We start from the raw sequence: 27,651 nt of genomic DNA, 5'->3' as shown, positions 1-27,651 counted from the left end.
TCCTGCCAGAAGGGCACAGTACCTCCTTATCCACCACTAAACCCTGACACAATAAGAAGGAAATTGTTTCCCGTTGACAGGCTGCGTCATGGTGGAATATGGCAGAAGGGCTCATAGTCACCTTCCTCACGTATAACTGACTACAAGGGTATAGTGACCTGCTTGGTACAGTAGTTACAGATTATTACAGGTTTCGCAGTGTTGCAGTCCAGCACAAGTTTATTTCTTGCCTATCATCCTGAAATAATCAGTGCAATGAGTCTGACCTGTTCATAGCTATTGCTACTGCTAGCTGTTATTTCAGGATTTATAGAGTCATCAAAAGTTTTTATCTGTCTTTGCAAACATACTTCTTGAAATAGAAAAATTATCAAAACTTTGTGTAATGCTCTAACAAAACAACAACAACAAAAAGACATTCTGGCAATGTAACTAGAAAGAAGACAACATTTAAATAAAAAATTTATTAACAATGTAAAACGTTTAATATCTTACAATCTGAGATAATTCTGGCATGCCCTATAAGAGTTAATACTTAGTGATGCAGACACCATGCTTTGAATTCTACTGGAAACAAAATGAGTTTGTGTTGTGTTTTACATTGTTTATTTTAATACACCTTATTTTAATAAATTATTTATTTTTTCCAAAAGCTTATAGAGATCCTACTGGCTTCAAAGGAAATCTGTTGGTTCTATGCATTGTACAGTATGTAGATATGACTTCTCTGTATTTACAGGTTCTAAGTATTTTCATATATGGTTTGTGTATCACAAATTAAGATATTTTTCTATGAAGTTTTTAAATTGAGATACAGTGGAAGACTAAATATGAATGAAAGCACAAAAAGCAACTGGAGATTTTGTGCAAATTCTGTTACAATATTATTTAAATGGTTTAGAACTTTAATACTTTTGCTGTTAAATAGTTTTCTATGCTTAAAGACTGTTAGAATATGATGCAGTATTTTAATATGATACTAATAAGAGTACTGTACTATGCACAAACTTTTAGCTGCAGATCAAACAATAAAAAACTTTAAAATTATAGGTTAACCATAATTCATGTGTCTTTGCGTGGCTGAAAGTAAGCATGCAAAACATACTTTCAAAAGTTTTAAAAACATTCTTAGTTATGCTAGATTTATTCCACAGCTGTTTTTTCACCACTATAACCTTAAACTATTAAAACCCTTATTTTGAAAAGTGGGATAGAGCAGAAGAGAAAAAGGAATAGGCTAGTGTAGAAAATGTACTTAATAATCAAGAGTAGCAATGTTCATCTTTTCAGTGGTCAAATAACAGTGGTTTAATCAAAGTCATGATTTTCTTTGTGCCTCTGTACTTAGTCTTCTAACTTGAGACAAGACAACACAGTCCAAAGAATCTTCGCTTTCGTCTTCTTACCAATGGATACGGAGTCAAGTTTAGGAGGCTGCTATCATCTGTGATGAAAAACCACACATTTTAATACAAGCACGTATACATGCACACACAGAGTTTGTATCATTTTTGTGTCCTAACGGCACCTACATGATCAAGGAACAGATCCCATTTTTCTAGGCATAAAGCAAATAATAACCTGAATTTTGTATATGAGAGTCTTACAATCTTAATTATCACGATCTCCGTGATAATACAATAGAAATTTTGGCAAGAAGAATACTACTTCTACAAAAAAACCTAAATAAAATTCCATCTTTAGTACTGGGAGACCTTACTGCATGGATGAATAATGTTAGGGTCCCAAATGAAACCTAAATATAAGTAGCTTGAAATCTTCATGCAAATCAGTGAGAACTTCCATATAAAAATGCAACACTAGAATATCTTGTCACATCTAGAGAAAAAACACTTGTCTGGGAATGACAGCACAATATCCTCACTCTGTTTCTGGTTAGCTTTCTACCTTTTATATTAACTGCTTCTAAATTAATACAAAAGGTACATATTAGTGCCTATACTTACGTTAACTCACTCATGCGCTGTCAGCAAGCTATCCTGAAAAATCTTTAGAATTCACTTCCAATTTGAGCCATATTCAGGCACGGTTTCAGGCTAGGAGCTATGCCTCATTATGTTCCCATTCTGGTTACATCAGGGACCTAGTTTTGATTGTAGGCTCGAGACAGTACTCTAATACAAATACTTAACTACAGTAACATAGATAAGAGATCATTCAATGTTGTGACTCTAGATTACAAACCTCATCAACTAAATTTCTTAGCATAATAACTTTCCTGCTGTCACTTAAGAGAATTCCATACAAAAAAACAGCTCTGTGAGCAGTCAGTAACACTACGTAAAGCTTTTGTGGGCTTGCAACCTTAACTCTATTCTGGCTGTCACTGAAATTAACACCAAAATACTCATTTACTGAGAGCATGATCAGGTCCTGTAAAGATGAGCTCATTCAATGGCATTCATTCGTCTCATAATCATTCTCTTAAACAGTACTTGTAATTCATATACATGGCAAAACTGTAGTTCAGATCATTGTAATTACCTATAATGGATTTTGTTTATTTATTTACACTGTTAACTAGCTTTAACTAATTAAAGGTCTTGGAACATTTAAAAAAAATTTAAGTGCTGTATGACTAACGAGTATGACTGTCCGTTCCTGAGGCATCCATTCTCAGAGGTCACCTGTAAACTATGACCACAGTTGGAATCTGTGAGAGCTGCAAGAACACCATTTATGATTACCTGGTCCTGAGGCACGTCTCAGAGCTTTTGAACTCTAACTGACATGTTTCCTATCCTGCTGCACCAACGATCACTGATTTTCTGGCCAGTATTGAAGGGCAGTGCAGACAGCAGACAGTGGAGAATAATTCTGTATGCCTGTATGTGTTCTGAACTCAAGTTTCTACAGGCTTTACATCCCTCAAGTTTGTCTCCTCCTTCCTTATTTCCACCACGCTCCTTTCTTCTAGGCTAGGCATAGAGTTTTTGGCATTTTTCCAGTCTCTATAACGGTACATCTGTATAATTTATCATAAGCGATTTCCTTTCTCCTTTCACATAGTTTTCCACCAAGCCATCCTGCTGTAAACTCTTACTTGTATAATCAATTAATCAGTTCTATATTAACCTCTTACCATATTATGATGAATGCTAGACTGACTGCTCAGTTACTTTGGGCAAGATCTATGACACGTTAGACTTCATCAGATAACACTATGCAAAGACTACGCAGCATTTAAGAAATCCACATTATTAAGAAGAAATCAAAAAGGGTATCACTGTATGTTGTTCATGTGAAAAGAGTCCTTGTAGACACGGAAAATTTAACATTGCTGGTTCACAAAATGAAGGCAAATTGCTAAATATATGCACAGGATGGAGATACTGTCCCCCTGTGCATTGGTACATAGTGCCTTATGACTGGTCCCCGGGAAAAGCAGGCTTGTTAGCAGACTCAAGGCAAGAATCTTTTCTGCAGAGTCAGTGTCATGTCACAGCAGTTACAAGCCTTGCAAGGGTAAAGCACACCCCATTACTAAGCAGGATCCCTATCACAGTCTGTGCAACTTGTACCTTCATTACCTTTGAAAAAGAATGCCTCCTGACACAGGGATTAGTTGTGCTGCTGCCTTCATGTCACCTTGAAAAGTCTATTATTTTATCTATAGACGCCGTATCTACAAAATTCCAGAATACCTCATATGAAACTCGAGAGGCCAAAGTTCACATACCAAATTCTGGCTCAACTTAATCAGTAGGGAAGAGATTTCACACAGATTTTTCTTTTTATAACTTCTATAAATCAACACTAGATTTTTTTATCTAGTAGAAGGCAAAACCTTTCATTATCTTAATTTTCCCTACAGAAAGAAAATACAAAACCTACCTTGATTTTTCAGTGGTAAAGGCATAGTCTCCCTGAGTTTACTTAAAAGGTTTTTCATTTCTCTCATATCTCTGTGGAAACAAAAGTTGAAAGAGATACAATGGAACAGCAGTTGAAAAATGAATAGGGAATGGCTCACAGTATACCTTTATATGCTGAAATAATGGAGCAATAAATACAAAAACCTATTGGGCAAGCATTTGGTTCACATACATGTAACAGAAGAAGCACATCACAATAAAAGGCAGTAGATTTGATCAGGGAGCACTTTTAAGCCCACCTGATATTAACTACTTGAATCTGGTCCAAATTTATCATCTAATATGGCACTTGTGTATTCCATACTAAGCGAGTTGATGGGCACAAAGTGATCCTAGTGGCGAAGTACACATGCCTTAAAATTAGCACAAGCAAGTACTAATGTCAACTTAATACTCTTTATCAGCATTTCATATCTTGTGCCATGAATGCATTTCATTGTTCAAAAGGAAATTAAAATCCCCGACATTTAAGCTCCCTGCACATTAAATGAAAATTTCAGAAACAGAGCTGTCACTCTCACCCCTCTTAGGACTCTGGCACAAAATTTTCTACAAGGCAGAAGACAGAAAATATGATAACAAAATACCATCTCACAAAGCAAGTTACATTTGGATATATTTTGAGAAGCAAGAAGTTGCAAAAAGGTTCCTGTTTTATAGATAGATGGCAGACTAGCAATTCTGTGTGCAGGGTTGTTATGTCTTAAGCCTTTCAGGATTTAAAAACAATGTGGTCTTGACTCATTCATCTACATACAAAACGGTTCTTAGAAATGAAGCGGCATGACTAATAATAAATTGCTGTTCTATTCTCCAAGTTAATCTTTCAGTAGCATAGAACTTCATTTTATATAAATAAACATGGTAACCATTAAAATCTCAGCAGCAGTAGCTAAATAATTAAAGCCATAAAACCAGGTATTTTTGGCAAAGAAACGTTGGCAATCAGGTTGCTCCCTACTGCATGCTCTCATTTTTGCCTTTCAGCTGCACAGTTAAGAGAGTAAAAGTAGTCCAAACCTGTGGATGATGTTCCCCTCCCCTCCTAAGACTTCCACATTGATAACTATGGGCAGAAACAAATGAACTAGATTCTGTGCTTTTGATTTATGAAACCAGAACCATAGGCTAGCAGATTTCACATACAAAATCAGAAACCACTGAAGATGAGACATAAGCTGCCTCTCTCAGAGAACCCGGTGCACTAGCAGCCTCGTTTCCCATACTTTGTTTTTAACAACTACCCTCTGGCAAGCAGCGTAATTAAGGATGTCACTTCTCTCCGTCTTTCCTTCAGGAGTTGCTCTCAGATGCATTAAATGTAACAGAAATGCTAACAGATTATTTGATTTACTAATGCCTTTTATAGTAGCAACACTGGCTGCCTAATTGGAAAAAACTAAATAAACCGTAGACAGAAATTTGTTTTGTTTAGGAATGAAGTGCTACACATACCTGTCAGTGTTTTCAATATCTGTGGAAACCTGCCATAAATGCTGTTGAATATCTGTTGGTGATGACGATGTGTCTTCTAAAATAGGTACTTCAGAACTCTCCTCCACTTTAGTATCTAGGATCTTGGGTGGGGCACAAGGTTCTTTTCCTTTAAAATATTTAAACAAAACATATACCCCCATTATTTATTAAGTTGTGTACTCAGATTATGTAATTGATGTTTTTGAGCCTGATCTTGCACTATATAAATGAAGGAAGCGGTGAATGCAAACTCTGAGGAAGAACTGTTCATAAAGAGAGTAGACCACACCAATCTGCTAATCAGTGCTGATACTAAACAAAACTAAGAGAAGACCCATGCAAGCATGTGTCACCTGTAGAATTTTACACAGTATTATGAAAGGTTTCAGTTAAACTCCAGTGACTCACATATGACACAAAAATAAGAGCCAGAGGACAAAACAGAACAAAACAAGTACAGAAAATAGAGCATACATTCTGAAAGCAATTTGAGAATCTTTGACACTAAAGAACACTGTAATTACAGCAATACTAAGGGAAAACAAAAGACGAAAATGTGCAGCTTTTTACTTCAACATTTTAAAAGCAATACATAGCTGCAACCGCTCACAGTCCAATATGCATTGTATTCAGAATTTCCATGCTTACACTTACCTAATTCACGCTCACTATATGAAAAAGAAATGCGGTGTTGGAATTGAATGGGGGCTTCCTGACAGATCTGCCAGAGCTTTTGTCAGGGAGATAAAGTATGTGGCCCATGATAGTGGAGCATGCAGGAGAGTTAAGCACTGGTGGGGTTTTTTGGCAAAGTTGCAAACCTCCTGTGGGCTGTCTGAAGGTATTCCTTTTCTGTAGTGGCACGTACAGTCCTGGCACCAAGTACATTTAAATGAAAAAAATCAAATTGGAGTGCATCTCAGACCCATTATCGAGAAGTTAAAAGCTCTTCCCCCTCTGAGTTCTCCTTAAATGAAGCAGACAATCCCAGAAAAAAACAAACAAACAAACAAACAAAAACCAAACCAAACCAAACCAAACCCCAAACCTTTCTAAAAACAGAGAAAAAGAGAGTGAATGTTTAAACCAGTGGTATAAGGAGTTGAGTAGGAAATATTTTTTTCATCTCAAACTGTTGCAATTCAAAAAACTTTCACATCAGTAACCTGAGTAGTCACTATAAGGTTTGACAAAGAACAGGAAGAACAAGAACAGCTAATAAAGTAGTGGTCATTTAGCCCATTCTTCTGGTACACTAGAGACCAAGGTTGCAGATCATGCTATATTGCTCTTCCACATCACAAGTAAGTATCTCTGTTATCAGGCTTGTAACCTTGTTTTTTTTAAACTAGAAGTTTCTGGATCTTAAGGAACTCTTTTTTTTTTTTTTTTTTTTGGCAGATTCTCTACATTGTTGTATTCTGGTAAATTATTCCTTTGCTGAAAAAAAATATTCTTAGCTATTTGCCTGAATGTCAAACTAGACATTACTTAAATTACAGAAAATCCTTGCCAGACGTTTTCCTTACTCTTTAAAGTTGGTAGGAAGCCCTTTTCCCTGCTTCCCCCCAGCAAAGTCATCTAGCTATGATTCCAAGAGACTGCATGATCTCACATATCAAGTTTATAATCTATAAAAGAATTATGTCCTGTGTCCCTTCTCTGCTGGTTACTTTGGCATCCACTGCTAACTTGTGCTTCGCAAGATCCCTCAGGTAGGCACTTTAACCCATCAAATGGTAGAAGATTACTTCAACAATAGGAAAAGTAAAATGTTTAAGTTTTCTGATGTTGCAGTGATTTAAGTCAGGTCAGTAAACAACACGACATGTTCCAGAGCAAGTGCAAGACGAGGAGGAGGATGATCACTGCCAAATGCAGTGGAAGGGAAGAAGTGAAGGCATGATGAGGGAGGGGAGATGGAGAGGAAGGGATCAAGATCTTTCTGTTCATAACAAGTCATTATTCTGACTCAATTGCTTGTAGAACAGCAGCCTAAGCCTACTTCCCAGATAGCTTTTACTCTGTACCACTTGCAATTTTTTCTAGTTCTTAACTGCAGAGTATGCTGTTACTTTAAGGTAGTAAATATCATACAATTTAAATTGTTAATTTGTGCACACTTCATCTTTTCCATTATAAGAAGCCTATAACACAAGACACTGTAACCAATATCTCACTTATCCCTTCTTTGTGAAAGAGGGTTGCCCCAGGGAAACCATCTAATTTGCCACTGATATCACAAGGTGTTATTGCTGGAACCAGGTATTAGTTAATTCTCCCATTATTTTGAAATGTTATGTTGGAAATCTGACCTGGCCTTTGGTGACATGCTGTCAAGAACAACCCTGTCTATAGATGTATCCTTCAGGGATGTGAAAAGTGTTTCAATGGAAACAATAACAATAGAAGATGAAATAAAAGTAAATGGCTCTTTTTCACAACTTGAGAACAAGAAGCACTGAAACTGTAACATTCTTCTTGTTAGCACAAAGGCAAGCTCTTGCAGATTTAACAGAATGAACAGCACAGATTTCAACTGAAATAGCTTTTAACCAGTAATTCTGTTGTATTGTGAACAATTCATGAAGCCTTTATTGAATTTCAGAGCATCTGCTCAGTCACTTGAAAACAGCTAATAATCACTTGAAAACAGCTAATAATAAAGGCTTTGCTTGAATAATAACGTATATGACATGTCTACTACACAGCCCGCAGAGAAACAAAAGCTCTTCAATCTTCTCATCCTTCTTGTGGGGGTAAGGATATCTTTCGTACTACACATTCTTAAAATAGAGATTTGAACCCTGAATTTTACTTTCAATTTAGGTTGTGGACTTTCATTAATTTCAGTTGGAGCTTGATCATGCACGGTGTTTTCAGAGGCATCCACAGTCACTTGTTCCTGCCAGTGGACCAGACAGAGTTTGTCTTCTCTTTGTCTTCTTTTTTAACAAGCAGAAAATGCCTTTGGTATGATATTAAATTCACTGAATTAAATAATGTTGCAGATTAAACTTGCATGAGAATAAATAAGAGGGTAGCAAATGATCAGTTCAGTAAGGATACATATATCATCTGTGGCCACTGGTCTTCGTGTGTCCCACCTGTTGTGCTCCTTACTGCTTCTGTGGTTATCTGTATGTGCTTCTGTTGTGCTGCGCTGTGTACCTGCTCTTAGTCATCACCTGTTTCCCAGAGAAAATTTCATAATGAAAAAAAGAAATCTGTTACAGGTCCCTCAGAGCTAGATAGGCTACACTGCAGATGAACTAGAAAGATCTTTAAGAGGAATAACAAAATTTAACAAAGCTGAGAGAAACCCTCTCTCAAAAAAGAAGGCAGCATTTGCATCAGACTTCTAACCTGGCAATTAAGGGTAAATGCACAAGCTATAGGTCACAGCTAAAGTAAATTAAATGTAGAACATACAAAGGGGAATAGGAAAGAATCGCGTAAGAAGTAAAAAAGAAATGTGGCAAATATGGCTAACAACCTGATGAAGTTCATTTCTGACTTACACTTGGGACCTGCAGAACTCAGAAGTTGTCTCACTGGAAATACTATTATTAAGAAAAATGCAAAAGAAACAAGTCTATGGTAGAGATTGTATTTTCCTCCTTCCATGCTTGCTTTTGTTCTATTCATTTTGGCCTCTTCGCAGTGTCCACACAAGAACGGGTGATTCTCTGGATTTTTTAAGCGCTTGTTCCTCCATACCTGTGTGGTTCTCTTCCCTCATGCATCTTATCCCTCTTGTGTAAGTAATATGTGTAAGTAATTACACCTATCTACCAGTCTTTAAATAGAATGCTAAAATCACAACACATCCATTAAACAATCCTTCCTTTCTCCTTCAAAACTCTAAATAACATGTAATGTAAACAAAGCCAAGTAAAACAAAAATCCCTTCACTAAGTTGAGGATTTATTTTTATAAACTGTAATACAAGCTATCACAGGCTTTTAGTTACTATTTTAAAGAAATATCTGTTGTTATCACAAAACACATACTGGAAAAAGAACAATAATGGTATGAACTTCTTACGTGGTAGATGATACACAGTTACTTGTGATTTGCTATCATTCTCATGTACCAACAATGCAGGGATGAGTTCAGTCTGAATTTATGTCACAAAAGCCTAATATTTTCTGTCCATAGTATGCACACATGATTTCCCCATAAGATTCAATCCTTCTCTTTTTTACCTAAACATGCAGGCACCTACCACTCTTGTTAGTGCTGGTATCATTCTGCCCTCAGCTATGTTTATACATCTGAATGACAACACAGTCACTGGTCCCAGCCAGCACAGGTTCATGAGGGGAAAGTCCTGCTTAACAAGCTTAATTTCGTTCTACAACAAGGCTACCCATCTAGTTGCCCAAGGGAAGCCTGTCAATACGATCTCTTTGGATTTCAGTAAAGCCTTTGATACTGTCTCTCACAGTCTCCTCCTGGACAAGATGTGCAGCACCCAGCTGGATAAGCACATGGTGCAGTGGGTGAGCAACTGGCTGATCGGCTGGGCTCAAAGAGTTCTAGTAAATGGGTTTATGTCAGGCTGGCGACCAGTCACTAGCGGGGTTCCACAGAGATCCATCTTAGGGCCAGTGCTCTTCAATGTCTTCATAAATGACTTGGACACAACACTGGAGGGAATGCTAAGTAAGTTTGCCGATGACACAAAATTGGGAGGAGCAACTGACACTCTCAAGGGCAGAGAGGCCCTGAAGAGGAATCTGGACAAACTGGAAAACTGGGCAGCCACCAACCACATGTACTTTAACAAGAGCAAGTGCTGGATTTCGCACCTGGGACCCAGCAACCCTGTCTGTACATACAGAATGGGGTATGAGAGACTGGAAAGTAGCTCTGTAGGGATGGATCTGGGAGTTCTGGTTTATGGCAAGTTGAACATGATCCAACAGTGTGCCCTGGCAGCCAAGAGGGCAACTGTGTCCTGGGTGCATCCAGCACAGCATTGCCAGCTGGGCAAGGGAGGTGATTGTCCCGCTCTGCTCTGCACTGGTGCAGCCTCACCTGGAGCACTGTGTGCGGTGCTGGGTGCCACTGGATAAAAAAAGATATAAAGCTACTGGAGGGTGTCCAGAAGAGGGGTACAAAGCTGCTGAAGGGTTTGGAGAGGAAGCTGTATGAGGACTGGCTAAAGTCACTCGGTTTGTTCAGCCTGGAGAAGGGGAGACTAAGGGGAGACCTCATCATGGCTACAGCTTCCTCACAAGGGGAGAAGGAGGGGCAGGCACTGATCTCTTCTCTCTGGTGACCAGTGACAGAATCCGAGGGAATGGCAGGAAGATGTGCCAGAGGAGGTTTAGGTTGGACACTGGGAAAAGGTTCTTCTCCCAGAGGGTGGTGGAGCACTGGAACAGGCTCCCCAGGGAGGTGTCACGGCCCCAAGTCTGACAGTGTTCAAGAAGAGAATGGACAACGCCCTCAGACCTGTGGTGTGAACTGTGGAGTTGTCCTGTGCAGGGACAGGAGTTGGACTTGATGGTCCTTGTGGGTCCCTTCCAACTCAGGACATTCCAGGATGTCGGATGGGGTGCACATATCTCTATTTACAGTGGTAGAGCTGTACTTCTTTCTTCAGGGCTTACAAATAGGCTTGTGGTAAAAATAAACAATATGTAGGTAACAAGCATTAAAGCATTTTGCATTTTATTCTGAGAAATTAATGTATAAAGATATCATTTAGAAAAAAAAAAGACACAAGAAAGAGTAAGATTTTGAGAACATTTCATACAAGAAACTGCAAGATTCTGGGAATCCAATATATTGCGGACTCATTTTTTCCCATACATTGATTCAAATTCTTTTAAAATTACTAGAGCTATGTGTAAATAATGGACAGCATAAATTACCTCTCCATGTGTGTATGCTTCTTTTTCAACAAGTTTCAAACAATATACAAGGTTGAACAGATTCTCAACCACAAGAATATATTCTTATAATTACACATGAACTATGAGTTATTTTTTTCAGACTTGGCATAAATGGCTATCACTTTCCAATGTCGCACTTCTTTGACAAGGTAGCTTTAACTACTTTTACAGCATGTTTTGAACTTTGGAAAACACTTCCAGTTTATTTTACCTGTCCCCTCTTGCTTTTGATTTGTTATATGGGCCTACTCCCTTAATTACTAAAACGAGTACTTTGCTCAAATGCTGCATAGCTAGCTAATAGAATAAGTGCAATCTGCTATTTAGAGTTTAAAAAAATATTTTCTGATATATGTAATTTCATAACCAAACCAATTATATCTGTAGATGATCCTAAGAAATTTATGGTTTCTATGTAAACACGTATAGACATTAAATTTCATTAATGTGCACCACCACAGTGACATGCTATAATAATAATAATAATAATAATAATAATAATAATAATAATAATAATAATAATAATAATAATAGTAATAGTAGTAGTAATAATAATAATAATAATAATAATAATAACAACAACAACAACAACAACAACAACAACAACAACAACAATAATCTACAGTTTCTAACAACAAAAGGATTATATTATGATTGTGGATATATGAATCAGAACAGCTCTTCCATCTAATATGTTTACACATTAAAAACAGTGACATGCTATAATAATAATAATAATAATAATAATAATAATAATAATAATAATAATAACAACAACAACAACAACAACAACAATAATCTACAGTTCCTAACAACAAAAGGATTATATTATGATTGTGGACATATGAATCAGAAAAGCTCTTTCATCTAAAATGTTTACACATTAAAAATGCAATTAAGTTCTTTAAAAAGTATCAATGAAAACATACGATCCCAAAATACTTGTGGCTGAATACAGAAATGTATGCTGGAGTGCATTTAAGAATGTTGTGACAGTTCTGGGTTTTCTCAATGTGGGACTGTGACAACCTCAGTATTAATTTTGAAAATGGGTAATCATATCCAGCAGCTTCCATGGAGAGAAAATATGCTGACTACTTCTTCTAAGATGTTGCTAGCTAATCCAGGATTTGTTTATTTAATCAATATTGTGACCATGCAATATCAGTAAAGTAGACAAATAACACTTCATGGAATTAGAACTGAATTTTGTAAACACTTCAGAGAGGTACCTAAGCTCCTTCAGAATATCTTACATTCCATGAAACTCCAATTCAACTTTTAAGAGGTATTGCTAGGTTAAAGAACTGTGTTTGACACTTCTGCCTAAGGCACAAAGCTATATAATGCAAATGATAGAGGGGAACAAAGAAAGCAAAACCAAGATAAAGGGAGAAGCTGTAGGTCTTAGGTAAGTGAACTCATCTGTTGCTTGACAAAGTCTGAGAAAAATGATGCTATCCAAAGAAGTTCTGCCAGAGTGTGACAGTGATGCAGAAGAAAACTAGGTGAACAAATGCAGTGAGAAGCTTCAGAAGATTTGCTGGAAGAGACAGAACAAGAGCTGCTCTCTGCCCTATCTGCCACCCTCCCATAGGTATTTGCTGTGGTCACCCCCAAAAGGTACTGGCTATGACAGAACAGACAGGAAGATCCTTAAAGCCATTGTATTAGAAACAGCATGAAGACACAAGAGAGTTTCTCACAGTGCTGCCCTGAAAACTGGACTCTATACCTGCCCAAAGTTTTCACGTGATTCTATCCAAGTTGGTCAAACACAGGTCCTCAAAATAGTTATTGACAAAGGATTTCTAACCGATTGCTCAACCCAGAGACTCTTTGCACTCAGCTCTAAACGAAGCTACTGAAAAATTATAAACACTGCAGCAGTGCATAAAGTAACTGCAATCTCAAATTCTAAATTAGCAATCTTTAGCTTAATCTCTCTTTGTTCCTTCTGCTACTACCTCACTACTTGAGGCAGTTCCGAAGATAATCCCATCAGTGCAGGAGTTACTGAGAAAGGTCTGAGGAACAGAAGAATTATGCTTTTAGAACAGATTTGTGCATAATGCAATGTATGAACACTGAACAATTTGAACAGACTAACTACAAAAAGCCTGAATTAAGGCTACTTGGGCATGTTTCATTATGTCCTTTGAAACTTTCTAAATGTTGAACTCTGCAAACATAATGTAGATTCAACACTGGGGTTTTGTGGTGTGTGTATCTTAGAAAAACACCCAAATCAGTGGAAACACTTACCTCAGCTTATTTACTGCACAACACAGCGGGAAATATTTATGGATTTTGGCCAGACTGCCACTGTTATATCTCAAAGAAATAACCGACTGACTTTTCTAGCAGAGATTGTCTGACAGTAGTAAGTTATTCTAAAGCACTGTAAGTAGGCAAGAAATTTCTGTACAGGAAGCTTGATATGAACTATGCAGTATATATAGGAATGTTCGTTCAGTAGAACAAAAAGATAAGGGGAGATGAGAAGACCAGTACTGCAAAAGTCAGTGAAAATACCCAGAGCTCAGCCTTTCAAACCATAGTGTGATGTTTCACTAAAGAGCACCTGTTTCCCAGCAGGGAGCACTGGCTGAATTTCTCTTGGAAAAAGAGCATCAGCATGAGCCCACTGCCTTAGCTTTATCAGTTCTACAGTTTGTTTGATAATGTCTGGTCATGATACCAGTTACCCACGTTAGTATTTATTAGCTGCAGGTTGCTTAGAACAGCCTGGATGTCATTCTACTTGAATCTCTGATGGCTTCCAAGTAAGTACATAAATACGTGAAATCCCATGGGAGATTTAAAAACCTAACAAATCACTTACCCAGCAGGTAAAAGGACTAGAAAATGGAAAACATTACATCCACATGGAAAATGTTACCTTCAAAAACGAGCTTCAAAACACAGCAAGAACATCAGACAACAGACATTTAAGAATTAAGCTAAATTTCTAAGGGTAGTAATCTTTCTACAAAGGGAAAACTTTTTTTTTTTTAATTTTTTATTTTTTAATATGGACATTTGGTGAGAAACCAGTGAAAAACTAACCAGGTGAAAAAGTGAAAAAGCTATATACTAGCAACAGCACAATATGCCATATAATGGTGAAATTACCATCTCTTTCATTCCTAGAGATAAATTTATGCACTTTGCCTATACTGCAGTACCATTCTCTGTAAGTAAAGAAATTAAAGAAATATACAGGTTCATTCTACTCCTTGGAAAATAGTATGTTCTGGCAGAAAAAGAACAAATAGGTTGTAAGGTCATCTAGCCTAACACCCCACTGAAAGCAGGGCCAACTTGCATCTGATTGCTCAGAGCTGTTTTAGCGATCAGTATCTCCAAAGACGGAGATTTCACACCCTCTTTGGATGCCTGTTCTCGTATATGACTACCTTCACTGTGAAAAAATACTTAACATGTAACCTGTCGCATGATGCCTTTACAACACTTCTAGGTGGTGTAAATACCAAGTATTTAATATACAAGAGCAATGTTCTATTGGCTAAATTCCAAAATTGAAATTATTTGAATCCCTCTGATTAATTTTTGCCTATTAATAAATTTTCCTAAAGAATGTCACAGAAACTTAGAGCCAATGTGGTTATCTATATGCATACAGCATATTTAGCAATAGCAGAATAGCTACCATGACTCTCTCTATGGTGAGATGAGGAACTAACGTGTATCAAAAGTATTGCCGAACAGGAACTAAGCTGGCCCATACTGTAATGCTGTATTTCATCTTATCCAACTTTAGACATCTAATAGTTTGATGTTGAGTTTAAGTTATTAATTTGGATTACATACAGAGCCAAGAGGGAGAGACAAGACGTATCTGGGTTATCGATGGTACCTCAAGCTACTTTCTTTCTATGATTACAGAAGGTGGTCTGACAACTGTAACCAATGAAAGGAACTGCAGTACAATCTATCTTATAAAAACGATGATTAATTTTAGCAGGTACTGGCATGTTGTTATACAATGGCTCTCTAATTCTGCTTTTTCCTATTTTAAAGATTTCGACTTGAGAAAACGACTGAGAAGTTCAACTGAGCAATTATAAAACTCTAATTCTTATTTTAATAATAAAAATATGACTGGCTTTGGCTGTATCCTATAGCTAGATGTGAAAAATACATTACGGGATCTTTCAGCAGGGCAGGAAATATATAAGGCTCATTACAAGGCCTTCATTACAGCTCATTACAGAACTCTGTCTTGTCTTTACCTAGTATATTCTGATGAGATATTATCTGCAGAAAGAGCATTTACAACGAGCACAGATAGAGTCCCAATCAGTGTGTACCGTCACTGAGTAATGAGGTTACTAAGTAACCTAATTAACAAAATTATCGGCATTTCTCCATCTTCCTTTAGTTAAGTGTCTAATCAAATACGAAATCATTGGATAGATGCATTTTCACTGAAGCAAGGACATCTACTTTGTGGGTAAAAATACTCTATGACATAGATTTCAATTCTGAATCTAGTATCTAGTTTTACAGAGTTTGGCAGCTTTTTAACTATGTTTATCTGTCTTTTGCTATAAACTAGCATTGTTGGATAAATAACAGGGATAGTAAAGAATGAGTTTAGTACTAAAACCATGTCATATTGCTCCACCAAGTGCCTTCAAATATCACACTCAAAAAATACACCTAATAAAGTGACTGAGATAGTCTTCTTACTGATTTGACCGACAGCTAAAACATATGGGACCGCTATTTTAAAAAAAGAAATATTCAGACTTCTAATCTACAAGGGCATTAGTGATACATGCCTGATATGGCACATTTCTGTAACAACAATTATAACGAAATAGGAATACAGCTTTATTTCAGTAGCTGAAAAGCTTCAGTGGAATACTTCATTCTACAGTTTGGTGCTTTGTCTTTCATGAATATCCATGCACGTCCTATAAAGACTTTTTTGTTTTGCTTTGTTTTGGTTTTTTAAATCAGGATCTGTATGTTTGTGCAATTCAATACCTTTCCGATGAAACTGCAGTGATCCTAGCAGACATATGGACTTGAGCATTTCTGTTGTGTACATTTCTAAGCAACACTGTAACTGGATGTATAGTCTACAGATTTCAGGATGAATTTCACCATCTTCTGGGCTGCAGTAAAAGAGAAAAATTTTAGTTAGGAATGGGACTGGAAGAGAGGGTCATCAAATCCACTTCCCTGCTGTTGCAAGCAAACACATAATAATCTGTTTCATTAAGCTATGTGTATATGATAAAAACCCTGTTTCTACCAAATTCTGTTTACAAACAATTTTCTAGCTCTATAAAGCTCTAGACTTGAAACAGCTAAACTTGGGTGGTCTTCGTAAGATTTCATGTCTTCTCCTCTGTATATTTTTGGAAAAGTGGTAAGTAAGTGTCTGAGATATCTTCTCCTTTTTAAAAGCTTGGGCTAAGTATTTTCTGGTACATTAAAGGGTTATTTTACCATCCAGTTCCAGTTACTATTGGTCCTGGTGCAGGTGCATAATCAACCGTACTTTGAAGACACTCTCATCAGAAACAAGTCAGTTGTATTATTTTGGTTCTATACTTTCTGCCTGAATTTCTTTCCCACCCACCCCGTGTTTAAATTAGTAATCAAGTGATACTGCACTGTGAGGAGAATGGGATGCTCAAGAATTGTTTTCAGAAAAGTAGTAATAAACTTGAAAACAAAAACTGAAATCAAGAGTAATCCTACCCCTCCAATTAATTGCTTAAGACACTAAGAGAAGAATTTACCCAGATCCAGGAACCAGTTCTTGAGCCTGGCTGTAAAATCATAGAATCATAAAATAGTTTGGGCTGGAAGGGACCTTCAAAGGTCACCTTGTTCAAACTCCTTGCCATGAGGAGGGACATCTTCAACTAGATCAGGTTGCTCAGAGCCCCGTCCAGCCTGGCCTGGAATGTCTCCAGGGATGGGGCATCTACCACCTCTCTGGACAACCTTGGCCAGTACAGAGTGTTTCCAAAAGATGGATCCAATTTCAAAGCAGTATATTTAACTATGGCAACATGTTACAACTACACAAAAATTTACAAACAGCTGGGAGAGGCATCTAGTGGTAATCATTTGAAACTCTGTACCCTACCCTTTCAAGTGATCAGAGTTTCATTCATGGGCAGTCCATAGTTGCAGAGATAATAGCATGATTTCAAACTGGGTCCATCTTTTACAAATACCCTGTTTTTTAATACCCTCATTGTAAAAAAAGTCTTCCTCATGTCTAGCCTGAATCTCCTCTCCTTTAGTTTAAAACCATTTAACCATTTCCCCTTGTCCTATCATAACATGCCCTGCTAGAAAGTCTGTCCCCATCTTTCTTACAGGTCCCTTTTAAGTACTAAAAGACTGCAATAAGGTCTCCCCAGAGCCTTCTCTTCTCCAGGCTGAACAACCCCAGCTCTCTCAGCCTGTCCTCACAGCAGAGGAGTTCCAGCCCTCTGATCATCTTAGTGGCCTCCTCTGGCCCCTCTCCAACAGGTCCACACATTAAATCTCACTTTTGTAGGCTGAGAATGCTTCACAGGCATAAACATAATGCTTATAAATTTAAACTTTTTTCTGTAAGTGCTTAAGAAGTGATTTACTCACTTACACCTCAGAATAAGGTTTTCAACACTCCTTCTAAATGTACTTTCAATAGGCCAGGAAGTGCAAAGATTGAAGAGTTAAGATTTCAGCCATTTCGTGTTCAGACATTCTTGCTATTGATTTCCTACACAGCAATGTTAAATGGTAAGATAACCCTCGAAACTGGATTTTATAACAACTACAGAAACCTGATTTTCTAAATAACCTGAACCTAATGGCATTTCTAAATAATACTACTAAGAAATGAAAAAAAATTTTCAGCCCACTTTCAGATTTCTAGCCTATGAATAATAGAAATGATGCTTTTACAATGAAAAGATCGCTCGCATTCTTTACAGTGCTTGAACTTCCTGAGTTAAACTGATGCTTCAACAGACCCTCCCATATATGAAACAAAACTAGTCTTGTGGATTTCCTTATGCAAACCAAAGCAACTTACCTGATAAATTATTCGCAGCAGCACTAGATTGGGCTGCTATGGTTGAATAATTTTCAATACAAATCCATGCCAAAGGCTTTGAGTCCTACAGCATGCAACGTCTACTTGAACTAGTAAAACAGGTTCTTTCGGACCTAAGACAAGAGGTTATTATTTACACCTAGATCCAGGGTACAGTTGAAATGGTAAGCCCTTTTGTCAAGACCAAAACTTCAAAACTTCATTTTAAGGAAAATCTTCTCAGTTTGTGCTGATACAATCTTATTGAAGTGCAGTTCAAATGATTACTGCATACTAAAACCTGTTAATTCTTGCATTTGAGATTCAGTCTTATTTCTAGCAAAGGAGACCATAAGTTGTTTTGAAATTGTGTAAGTTCTGCTACAGATTTCAGTGATGTCAAGGAAGTATATACTTAGTTGTATCCTGGGGTAAGAAAATAGGGCCAGTATAAGATAGGCCCTGATGCATGTGGCTCAGTGGGCAGGAGGGAGGTGCTACTTCAAAGGAGTATTTGATGCCAAGATTTGCCACAATCTGCCTTCAACAAAGAAGAAGCTGTGTGGTTTTCCAAGGTTCTTAAGGGTTCCTGTCCCCACAAAGGACACCAGAAATCAAATCGAACCATAGAAGTGTTGAGAACCTTCCTAAAAGGAAAGAGCAACCTTAGCACTTCCATAGCATATGAAGAAAAGACTACGGGTGTTTGTACATGCCAAGAAAAAGTGGTAGAAACTACAGCAGTGTTAAGCTGTACAACCAAGAATGCTTAACCAACCAAAAAATGCAGCCAAAAAAAAAAACCAAAACAAAAAAGCAAGCAAACAAACAAACAAAAAAACCTAACAAGGTTGGAAAAGACTGAAGATTGAAAAGAAATCACGACTTAGTCAGAAGAGACAAAGGAAGATCAGTCCCACGTGCCAATCCATTTCAAAGTAGACCTCCTAAAAATGCAGGAAATGAATGACTGGAGAGCAAATTGCAACTGCTGTGGTATGTGTTACTTCAGGAGCAATACCACACATGATAATAAGCCTGCACAGGAGCTTTATTTCTTTTGGCTAGACTATAGTATGTACGTGTCTCTTAAGCCACATCTAATTTTCTACTTCTAAAGTTAAGTTTGTGTTTATTGAAAAATTATACCATGCACAATATGGTATTTCCTGCATCTTAGCATAAATATGGAATAAAGCTATAGTGTCAGAACAGAAAGGGTTTCAGCCCCAATATCCTGAAGATGTCTTCTCAGAGGTTTCCTATATTCCATCCTATTCTCAGTGATGCCAATTAGGAAAACATTTGATAGCCTTAAGATACTGAATATTTTTCCTGAGAAATTAGCGGCCTGACTTTTTGTTTGCTTATTAAGAGTCAAAGCCTTAACTCATATAAAACCACATATTTCCTAGAAATGGATCCATAAAATACTTTTAGTGACTGCATAAACAGTAGTATAACAAAGAATGCTAGAACTGAAATGTTGGAAATTATGCGTAGAAGACACAGAGCATTACAACACACACGTATATACAATTATTTTGGGATAAACCAAATGTGATTTTTTAAAAGCTGTACTTAATTGCAGACTCATAAGATACCTAGAAGTCCTACTTTATAGATTACAATATTTTATATTTTTTACCTTGCATGAACTATCTAGTACTTTTTTATCTTGCATTAATCCATAGTACCTAGTCCTGGTTTAACAAAACTTAAATCTTAACATTTTTTGCAATTTGCTGTTTCTTTCATTTTTAACCAATCTATTTGTTATATGAATTGCAGATGTTATTATATCTGTGACCAATTTGCTCATTAGAGATGGACTGTTCTCTCTACATAAACAATAACCACAAATTTAACAGTATTTCTCTTCAAATCAGAAGATGGCAAGAACAGTTTTTAGTACAATTGTATTAGTATTAACCAAAGAAGATAAAATACATATTGCCCAGATATACATTTAATTTGTTTTATATAGATCAGGAGCAGTTCTTCAGAGATAGACTGTTATTTCAAATTATAACAGTATTTTCAACACCAGAATCTACTCCTTCATTTTTTCAATGTTTTCTGTAAAAGAGTTACTACAAAATTGGATTAATCTTACAGCAGAATAGGATTCTGATGTTTGATACAAAAGGCAGTCCCAGGAGAAGATGTAACCTTACAGAATTCATCTAGCCAAATACAGCACGAACAAGCAACTAGGCAAATACAGCAAAAGTACAGCACACCACGTTTTCTTCCTCTGGAACTGTATTTAAACTTTCTGAACTTTGGGTCTATATATACCTGTCTTTATTTCTCTGGTAGCTAAATTTAAGAACCATCCGATACATATTTAGATAATACATGGCCTCTTGGAGGCTTTCACTATCCTGATTTGTCCTACCTTTTAGCTTACAGATGAGATTGTTTTATAACCTCTAGTGTCACACATTCTTACCTGTGCATTCAACACTATTCCCAAGTTCAGCACCACCAAATTAATGCAGTAGATGCAGACCCAGCTTTTTTTTCTTCCTTCCCATCACGTGCATCACCTGCTGTTCCAGCTTGCTTCCCCATGAGTGCATTTACAGTAATTTCCTTTGAGCTATCCTTACCAACAGAGAGATCTGTCTCTGCTTGAGTTTCCTAAATGCCTAAACTTTTCTTTCTGAGCAGGGTTTCATCTGTCCTGAAGACAAACAGTTATACAACCAGTGATGGGCAAATGAGTCACTGATTTGCCTATTCCACCTGCAGGGCACTGCCCCAGAAACATTCATGTGCAAAGTGGAACCTGCACAAAATAAAGCCACCACAGATGGTAATGATGACCTTCTGATCAGTGATGAGAGCCCTTTCTGGTACGGAGCTACAGATCTACCCTGCTCTGTTGTGCAAGTAGAGCTGAATCTGTCTAGCTTTTCTGAAAGGTTGGATACTTTAACCATGAGTCTATCACTATGAGGAGCATGGAAACTTGTATCATGAGAAGATAATTTCCTTGTAGCAGATTTAGGTAAAAATGGATTATGGCTGTCCTAGTTTCCTCTGCATGGTTTCAAATGGCAGAAATTGTTAAGATTTTTTAGAAGTCATGGGCATTACAGGAACTTTATTTACAAGGTTGAATGTATTTCTTCCTTTCTAGCTGTCTCTGGCAAAAAAACTGAGGATCTATATACAAGTGTAAGAAAACAGTATTTTCCTCATATGGCTATTTCATTTCTAAGAAGCAAAAATGGTGAAAACCCTTCTTTAAAACTTTTTTGGTCTTACAGAATTTTTAATTGTACAGACTAAAACAACAGCAATTATATACAAGATGATTGGCTAAGAAGACAATTTGAATTTATCAGTAGCTTCCTATTCAGAAATGAGCTGAAAGAGTAACTGGAAAGCACAGTAACAGGCATTTTAATTTACTTTTTTTTTTTCTGCTGTAAATCTAGTATATTTTTCTTGTATATTTATGAATAGCATGAGAATAAAACTAGGAAGATCTATCATATACTCATGTTCTGACCCATTCTTGTTTTTTTCAAGGATATGAAGTACCTGTAAATAAATGGACTGTAGGCAAAATTCTTCTCTCATTTGCAAATCCATACTAACAGCAGTGACATCCAAGAAAAATATTTTTAATTATCCAAAGTTCATACAATGAGAATCGTTTCCAGGCCACTACCCTCACTGATTGTCTCAAACTGTTTAATTAGAGTTGAATTGCAATAATGATCACGAGAATTCCATTAGCTTGAAATGAAATAATTTTCTCCTAGCATGTATATAGACCTCATTTTCACCTCTGAAAGCCACATGCTCTGACGCCAATGCACATAAAGATTTATTTTATAATCCTTGAAGCACCTTCTGTGTAATGGGCTTAAAATTTCTATTTGAAGTGTCATCAATTTCACCTCTCTCAGTAATTTTCTATATGTTCAGTGTCAAGCTGCGAGAAATGTTGAATAGGGAACTAGTACAGACGTAAATTTCAGAATGTTTATTATGGTATGTTTATTATTAAATAGCTATAAATCAAATTTGTTTTAATTTACAAAGAAAAGTTAATGCAAACTTATATTATTACACCCCAAAGTAGGCTACCTCTGTCTCAGTTAGTCCAGTCAATTTCTTTATGGAGATCACTTTGACGTTAAAGAGAAATTTCATATAACGCAATCTCATAGAACTGCTGTGCTAAATCATGTTTCCAACTGAGCTGTTTAACAGCTTATGGGCAGCTGGACATATGAGAGCTAAGCACAGCACTGAGCACCTGCCTATGAGCCAAAGACCAGTTTTTCATCGCTGGCTTTTGAGCAGCTGCCACAAGGCTGTGAACAGGAATTGTGCTCACTTCCTGCATCCATTGTGAAGTAAAGAGGTACTGATAATGTTCAGACTACAGACTGAAACACATGAGGTTCCACCTGAATAGGAGGAAAAACGTCTTTACCTTGAGGGTGCCAGAGCACTGGAACAGGCTGCCCAGAGAGGCTGTGGAGTCTCTTTCTCTGGAGACATTCAAGACTCACCTGGACACATTCCTGTGTGATCTGCTCTGGGTGAACCTGCTTTAGCAGGTGGGTTGGAGGGGATGATCTCCAGAGGTCCCTTCCAACCCCAACTATTCTGTGATTCTTTGATTTACAGGATTTGGATACACAGGTTGTGGCTTCTTGGGGATACTTACCTGTCAGGGGACAACTGCTGCCTTTCACAAGACTAATGAAATGAATGGCCCATGTGGCAGGGACCAAAGACAGAATTTATGGAATTCTACTGCTCTGAGAAAGCCTCTTGCCAGTGAAGCGGTAAGACACACGTGTTCCCATACATGACGGGGGGGGGATGGTGAGATGGGTGCACATGTGCTTATGCAAATATTTCACACGTAGGGTGAAGTCTATAGGTACATACAAGCTGGCATATTGCTTAATAACTATCAGGCTTCACTCCTGCCTGATTTCACTAGAAAACAGTAGTCTTCGCTTTTCAAATAAAGCTAAGAGAATGCAGAGATTTTTTGGGTTTGTTTTTAATTACAGAAACTATGTATGAATGAAAGCCAGATGGTTAGCTTATTACTACTAACAACCACATTTCCCATCCTGAGGACTGTAAGATTACTTATTTGACCTGGAAACAATTGCTGATGTCTAGGGAAAACTGGCAGATCATTTGTTTCTGGTTTTCCTTTTTCTTCTCTCTGTTAAATTATAGCTATATATTAAACACTTTGAAATACTCTGTCCTTTCCTTACTAGGAATTTCTGTTGTTATCGCATGAATATTATACCACCAGGGTGCCATAAAGGATGGAAGTCCATATTCAAAGACATGAACACTACTCAGTCGGTGAGAAACTCATACTGCTGTGTAAGCCATATTTCTGCAGTTTGAGAACACTGATATCTACATGAATTAAAAATACTTAGGAAAGAGAAAATGCTGGTTTATTTCTTTATAAAACAGTAGCTTAAGTTACACAGCTCATCAAGCTGCTACTAAAATCACATGTATGAATTTTTATAAATACAACTTAAATAAACTTATAAAATTACATTTTCATAAAATTGACGGTTTTCCTTCCACCAAGTCCTGCTTTTTCAAAATCAGGTCATGTTTTTCAACGGAGTATGTTTATGAAGCACTGACAAGAGGTGGAATTTATTTTCCTTCCTATTTTCCTAAGATGATATTTAAAATAAAACCTATAGGGGGAGCTCTTACACCAACCATATAGTACCTGGTATACTGAAGAAAGGTGAACACTGCTCTTTGTATACTAATTTTAAAATACAGGAAAAAACATGACTAAAATGCCCCTCGTTAACACGAAAAGGTGAAGAGTGAAAATTCCACTTAAAATTCTGATAATTTTTTACAAAATAGACGATTTTATTTTACTGCCAAAATGTTGATTACAACAGAAAAACACCTTCACGCTTTCTTGAGTTCCGACAGGTGTCCAGCATTCAGTTCCACTGAAATTACTGAAATTTAAGACAACTAAAACTGAACTAAGATTATGGTCTAATTCTGAATGTAACTTAGAAATTTTAGTCACATATTTTCAAGAGAGCAGCATTTTACTTTTACAATCATCAACATTTAAAAATACATACTGATGTATCTTTGGTTAACAGAATACCTAAGTTACTTGAAGGGGTTGATAACATCTTTTTGCAAAAAAAGTTCTAAATAGACCATATATAATAGCTCTGAACCATAATGAGTTAAAAGAACTACCTAGACATATAATGAAGGCTGCTTGTCTTCAAAAGCTAAAGGAAAATAAACCTTTGACAAATTCTAAGTGAAAATGAATTAACCAAATTCTGCCCTATGTCTATGTTATGTATGAATATATGTACATCCCATGAAAACAGAAGTAAACTGGCTTGATACAGTGTGGAAAATCACTGCCCACAAATATTACCCTGTAGGTTGTCTTTCACTTTAGTATCAGAAACACTGCAGCTTAGAAAATACATAGCAGCTAAAAGATTATCACACAAACTGCTGTCAATTTCATTATCGTGTGTTATTTGTTCTCTACTATTGTGCTGTAATACTGTGATACAACTGCTACAGAACATCCCAGTCCAGCTAGAGGAAAACCAGGGCTAGTTCTTTCTCGTAAATGGTTACAATGTTGTTATTAAATCAGATTGCTGTTTTGAAGCAGTTACACCAGAGCTCTCCAATAACAGAAGACAAATTTTATTTAGTTAGACCAATATAAATCTCCTATTACTCTGGTAAGGCTGATGGAGTAAATCTGGGTATATGGTAACACAAGTAGAATAAAAATAGAAAGCAGTGATTTATATTGTAGAGACATTTCTAACTCCCAAGTTGATGGCAGTTTAGGTATTTCCATGCTAGAACAATTTACCTACAACAGCAGGAAATACACTTTTCTTATCCTTTCAAGAAAATCTCACTGCCTTCCATTGAAGTTATCTGATAAACTAAGGGCCATCCATCTATGGTCTGTAAATCACAATAATTTTGAATATGTTGTTGTTTCCTTATTCTGGTATGCTCCCCTCTTTCAGAAATAACCCCAAAGGAAAAAATACAGCATCACTTAGATTATTGGAGTCTTGAATTTTTTTATGTTGAAGTTCTACCATTCTTTTGGAAACTTACTATATAATTACTACAGATGCAGTAACTTTTAAAATGGACTAATTAATTATTAATTAATTAATACTATGATTCTTCCACACTCCTGACTTCATGTCATCAGGACAAGTATCACACACCGTACTTAAGAGCTGTGCATGTACTCAGCAGCGTATCCAGTATTTGCGAGTGCTAGTCAGAATACTTTTTTTTTTAAACTATCAGAATCACAGATTGGAATTTTCTGGATTTGTTCTCTCAGAAGTGCGTTTTACCAGCTGAATCAACTGAAGTGTGGACAGCAAGTAAACTACCAGAGGCCTATCCAAACTATTGCACTAAGAATGAAATCACTTTGTAAAACTTCTTGGACTTGAGTCAAACAGCATTAATGAAAGACATTTTATTCAAACTCGCTCCACTTTAGGGAAGACTAGGTGTATTGGGTGTAGGCGGCAAGGTTTTGGTAGCAGTGGCGGCTGCAAGGTGCCTGCTGTGGGAGGAGGCAAGGGGCTGCGCTGTGCCTGACATGGCCGGCTCCAGACAGTTCCTCACAGCAGAGCCAAGGCAGGACACAACTGAGCCCATCAGCCAAGTGTATGGCACCTCTTTGAAGACTTACTGCAAAAAAAAGAGCAGAAAAAACACAGAGAGAGAGGAAGAGGGAACAAAGAGTGAGAAACAAGAGAGGGAACATCAAGGTCAGAGAAAGGAGGAGGAGGTTGTCCAGGGCAGAGCAGATCTTCCCTGCAGCCTGCAGAGAGGAACACACCAGAGCAGATGGAGATTCCTGAAGGAACTGCCAACTGTGGAGAACTTACATTGGTGCAGATTTTCCTGACAGGATTGCAGCCCACGGATGAGCCCAAGCTAGAGCAGAAGAAAAGCGTGAGGAGGAAGCCGAGGCAAAGCAGAACTGTTGCGGACTGTGACGCCCCCATTCCCCATTCTTCCTGCACAGCTCTGGGGTGAGGGGTAGGTGGAGGAGTCTGGGATGAAATTGAGCATGGGAAAGGTGAGGGGGTGGAGGGGAGAAGCTGTTGTTTTACTACATGTCTTTTTGTTCCCCATTATGGAAACTAGTAATTATTTCTATTTCTTTATCCAACCCCTCCCCAGATTTCCCACTCCTGTTCTTCCTGTTTTCTCCCCATGTCCTGCTGTGGCATGAGCGAGCAAGCAGTTGGGTGACAGTTTGGCTGTTGGTCAAGGCTAAACCCAACAGGGTATTTCTAAACACTTGGAATTCCAAGTGAAATTGCACAAGTCTTTAATTATGCTTTTGAGTTACTACAAGATTTTTAAAAAAATCCATGCAGGGCTTGACCACCAAAACCATTGTGAAAACTAAATCTAAGCCCACTTTCCATAATTTCTTCCTTGAGCTGGCTGTCTCTTTACCTTTGGGAAATCCAAAACAAGTCTGATGAGCCAAAGACGAACTAAACACAACCCTTCTCTCTGCACATTATCAGGCTCCTTCTTGAGAAAAGGTGGTGTCTGGTTAGACGAAAGAAGTCCTTGGGTGAGCTCTCAAATCAGCCTTGCTTAGCGGTAGCCTCAGCTGGACAAAAGATTTCACAACCTCACTACCTCAAATTACATGACAGACACTACTAAATAATAGGTAAACCCAAACCATGACACAGACCTTACAGAGAAGATCTGTGTTCATCAAGAAGGTGGCAGATTAGTTGAATATGCAACAATTTTTAATTTTCCCCAAGGAATTCTTTATTGGCGTCTTGCCTTGTCAGCATACACAAGTTGTTCTCAAATGAATTTCTCGATTAACCAGTAGCGAGAACACAGACAGGTCTGTGCCACCCAACAGGCTCAAAACCAGTATAGCTCCATATCACCTTTTATAATTTGAATGCAGTTGAAATTCATGCCTGTCTACGGATTTGCCCTTTGATTTTACTTAGGCTCCTGAATTCTTTAAAATGTCCTGGAATCACTTACTACTCATTAAAAAACAGTTTATAAACTCTTTCAAAAGCCCACGAAACTTAAATAGTAAGAATTCATACCTACATTCCTGTGTAGTTCCTTTGGTTGGAAAGAGAATGTCTGAAAACTATCAAAACAAGTGTCTCATCTGGCATGATCTATGAAATTTGTTCTGATATGTGCGGACAAATAAGGTCAGACTTCCCAG

At 37.3% G+C, this 27,651-nt stretch overlaps 1 protein-coding gene across 1 annotated transcript in view; it reads right to left on the bottom strand.

Annotated features, from left to right (window-relative positions):
* Positions 1-449: 449 nt before the first annotated feature.
* The window catches only part of RGS7BP (regulator of G protein signaling 7 binding protein), a 44,031-nt gene continuing 16,829 nt past the window's right edge, over positions 450-27,651 (bottom strand). Inside the window, exons 3-6 of the mRNA XM_013370532.3 lie at positions 16,295-16,425; positions 5,352-5,499; positions 3,856-3,926; positions 450-1,444 (exon numbers count right to left, since the gene is read on the bottom strand). Of these exons, the coding sequence (XP_013225986.2) occupies positions 1,353-1,444; positions 3,856-3,926; positions 5,352-5,499; positions 16,295-16,425 (442 nt within the window). The 3' untranslated portion in view covers positions 450-1,352. The remainder of the gene's footprint in view (positions 1,445-3,855; positions 3,927-5,351; positions 5,500-16,294; positions 16,426-27,651) is intronic.

Source organism: Columba livia, chromosome Z, assembly GCF_036013475.1.
Source record: "Columba livia isolate bColLiv1 breed racing homer chromosome Z, bColLiv1.pat.W.v2, whole genome shotgun sequence".
NCBI lineage: Eukaryota > Metazoa > Chordata > Aves > Columbiformes > Columbidae > Columba > Columba livia.
This window is presented reverse-complemented; position numbering and strand designations above follow the sequence as displayed.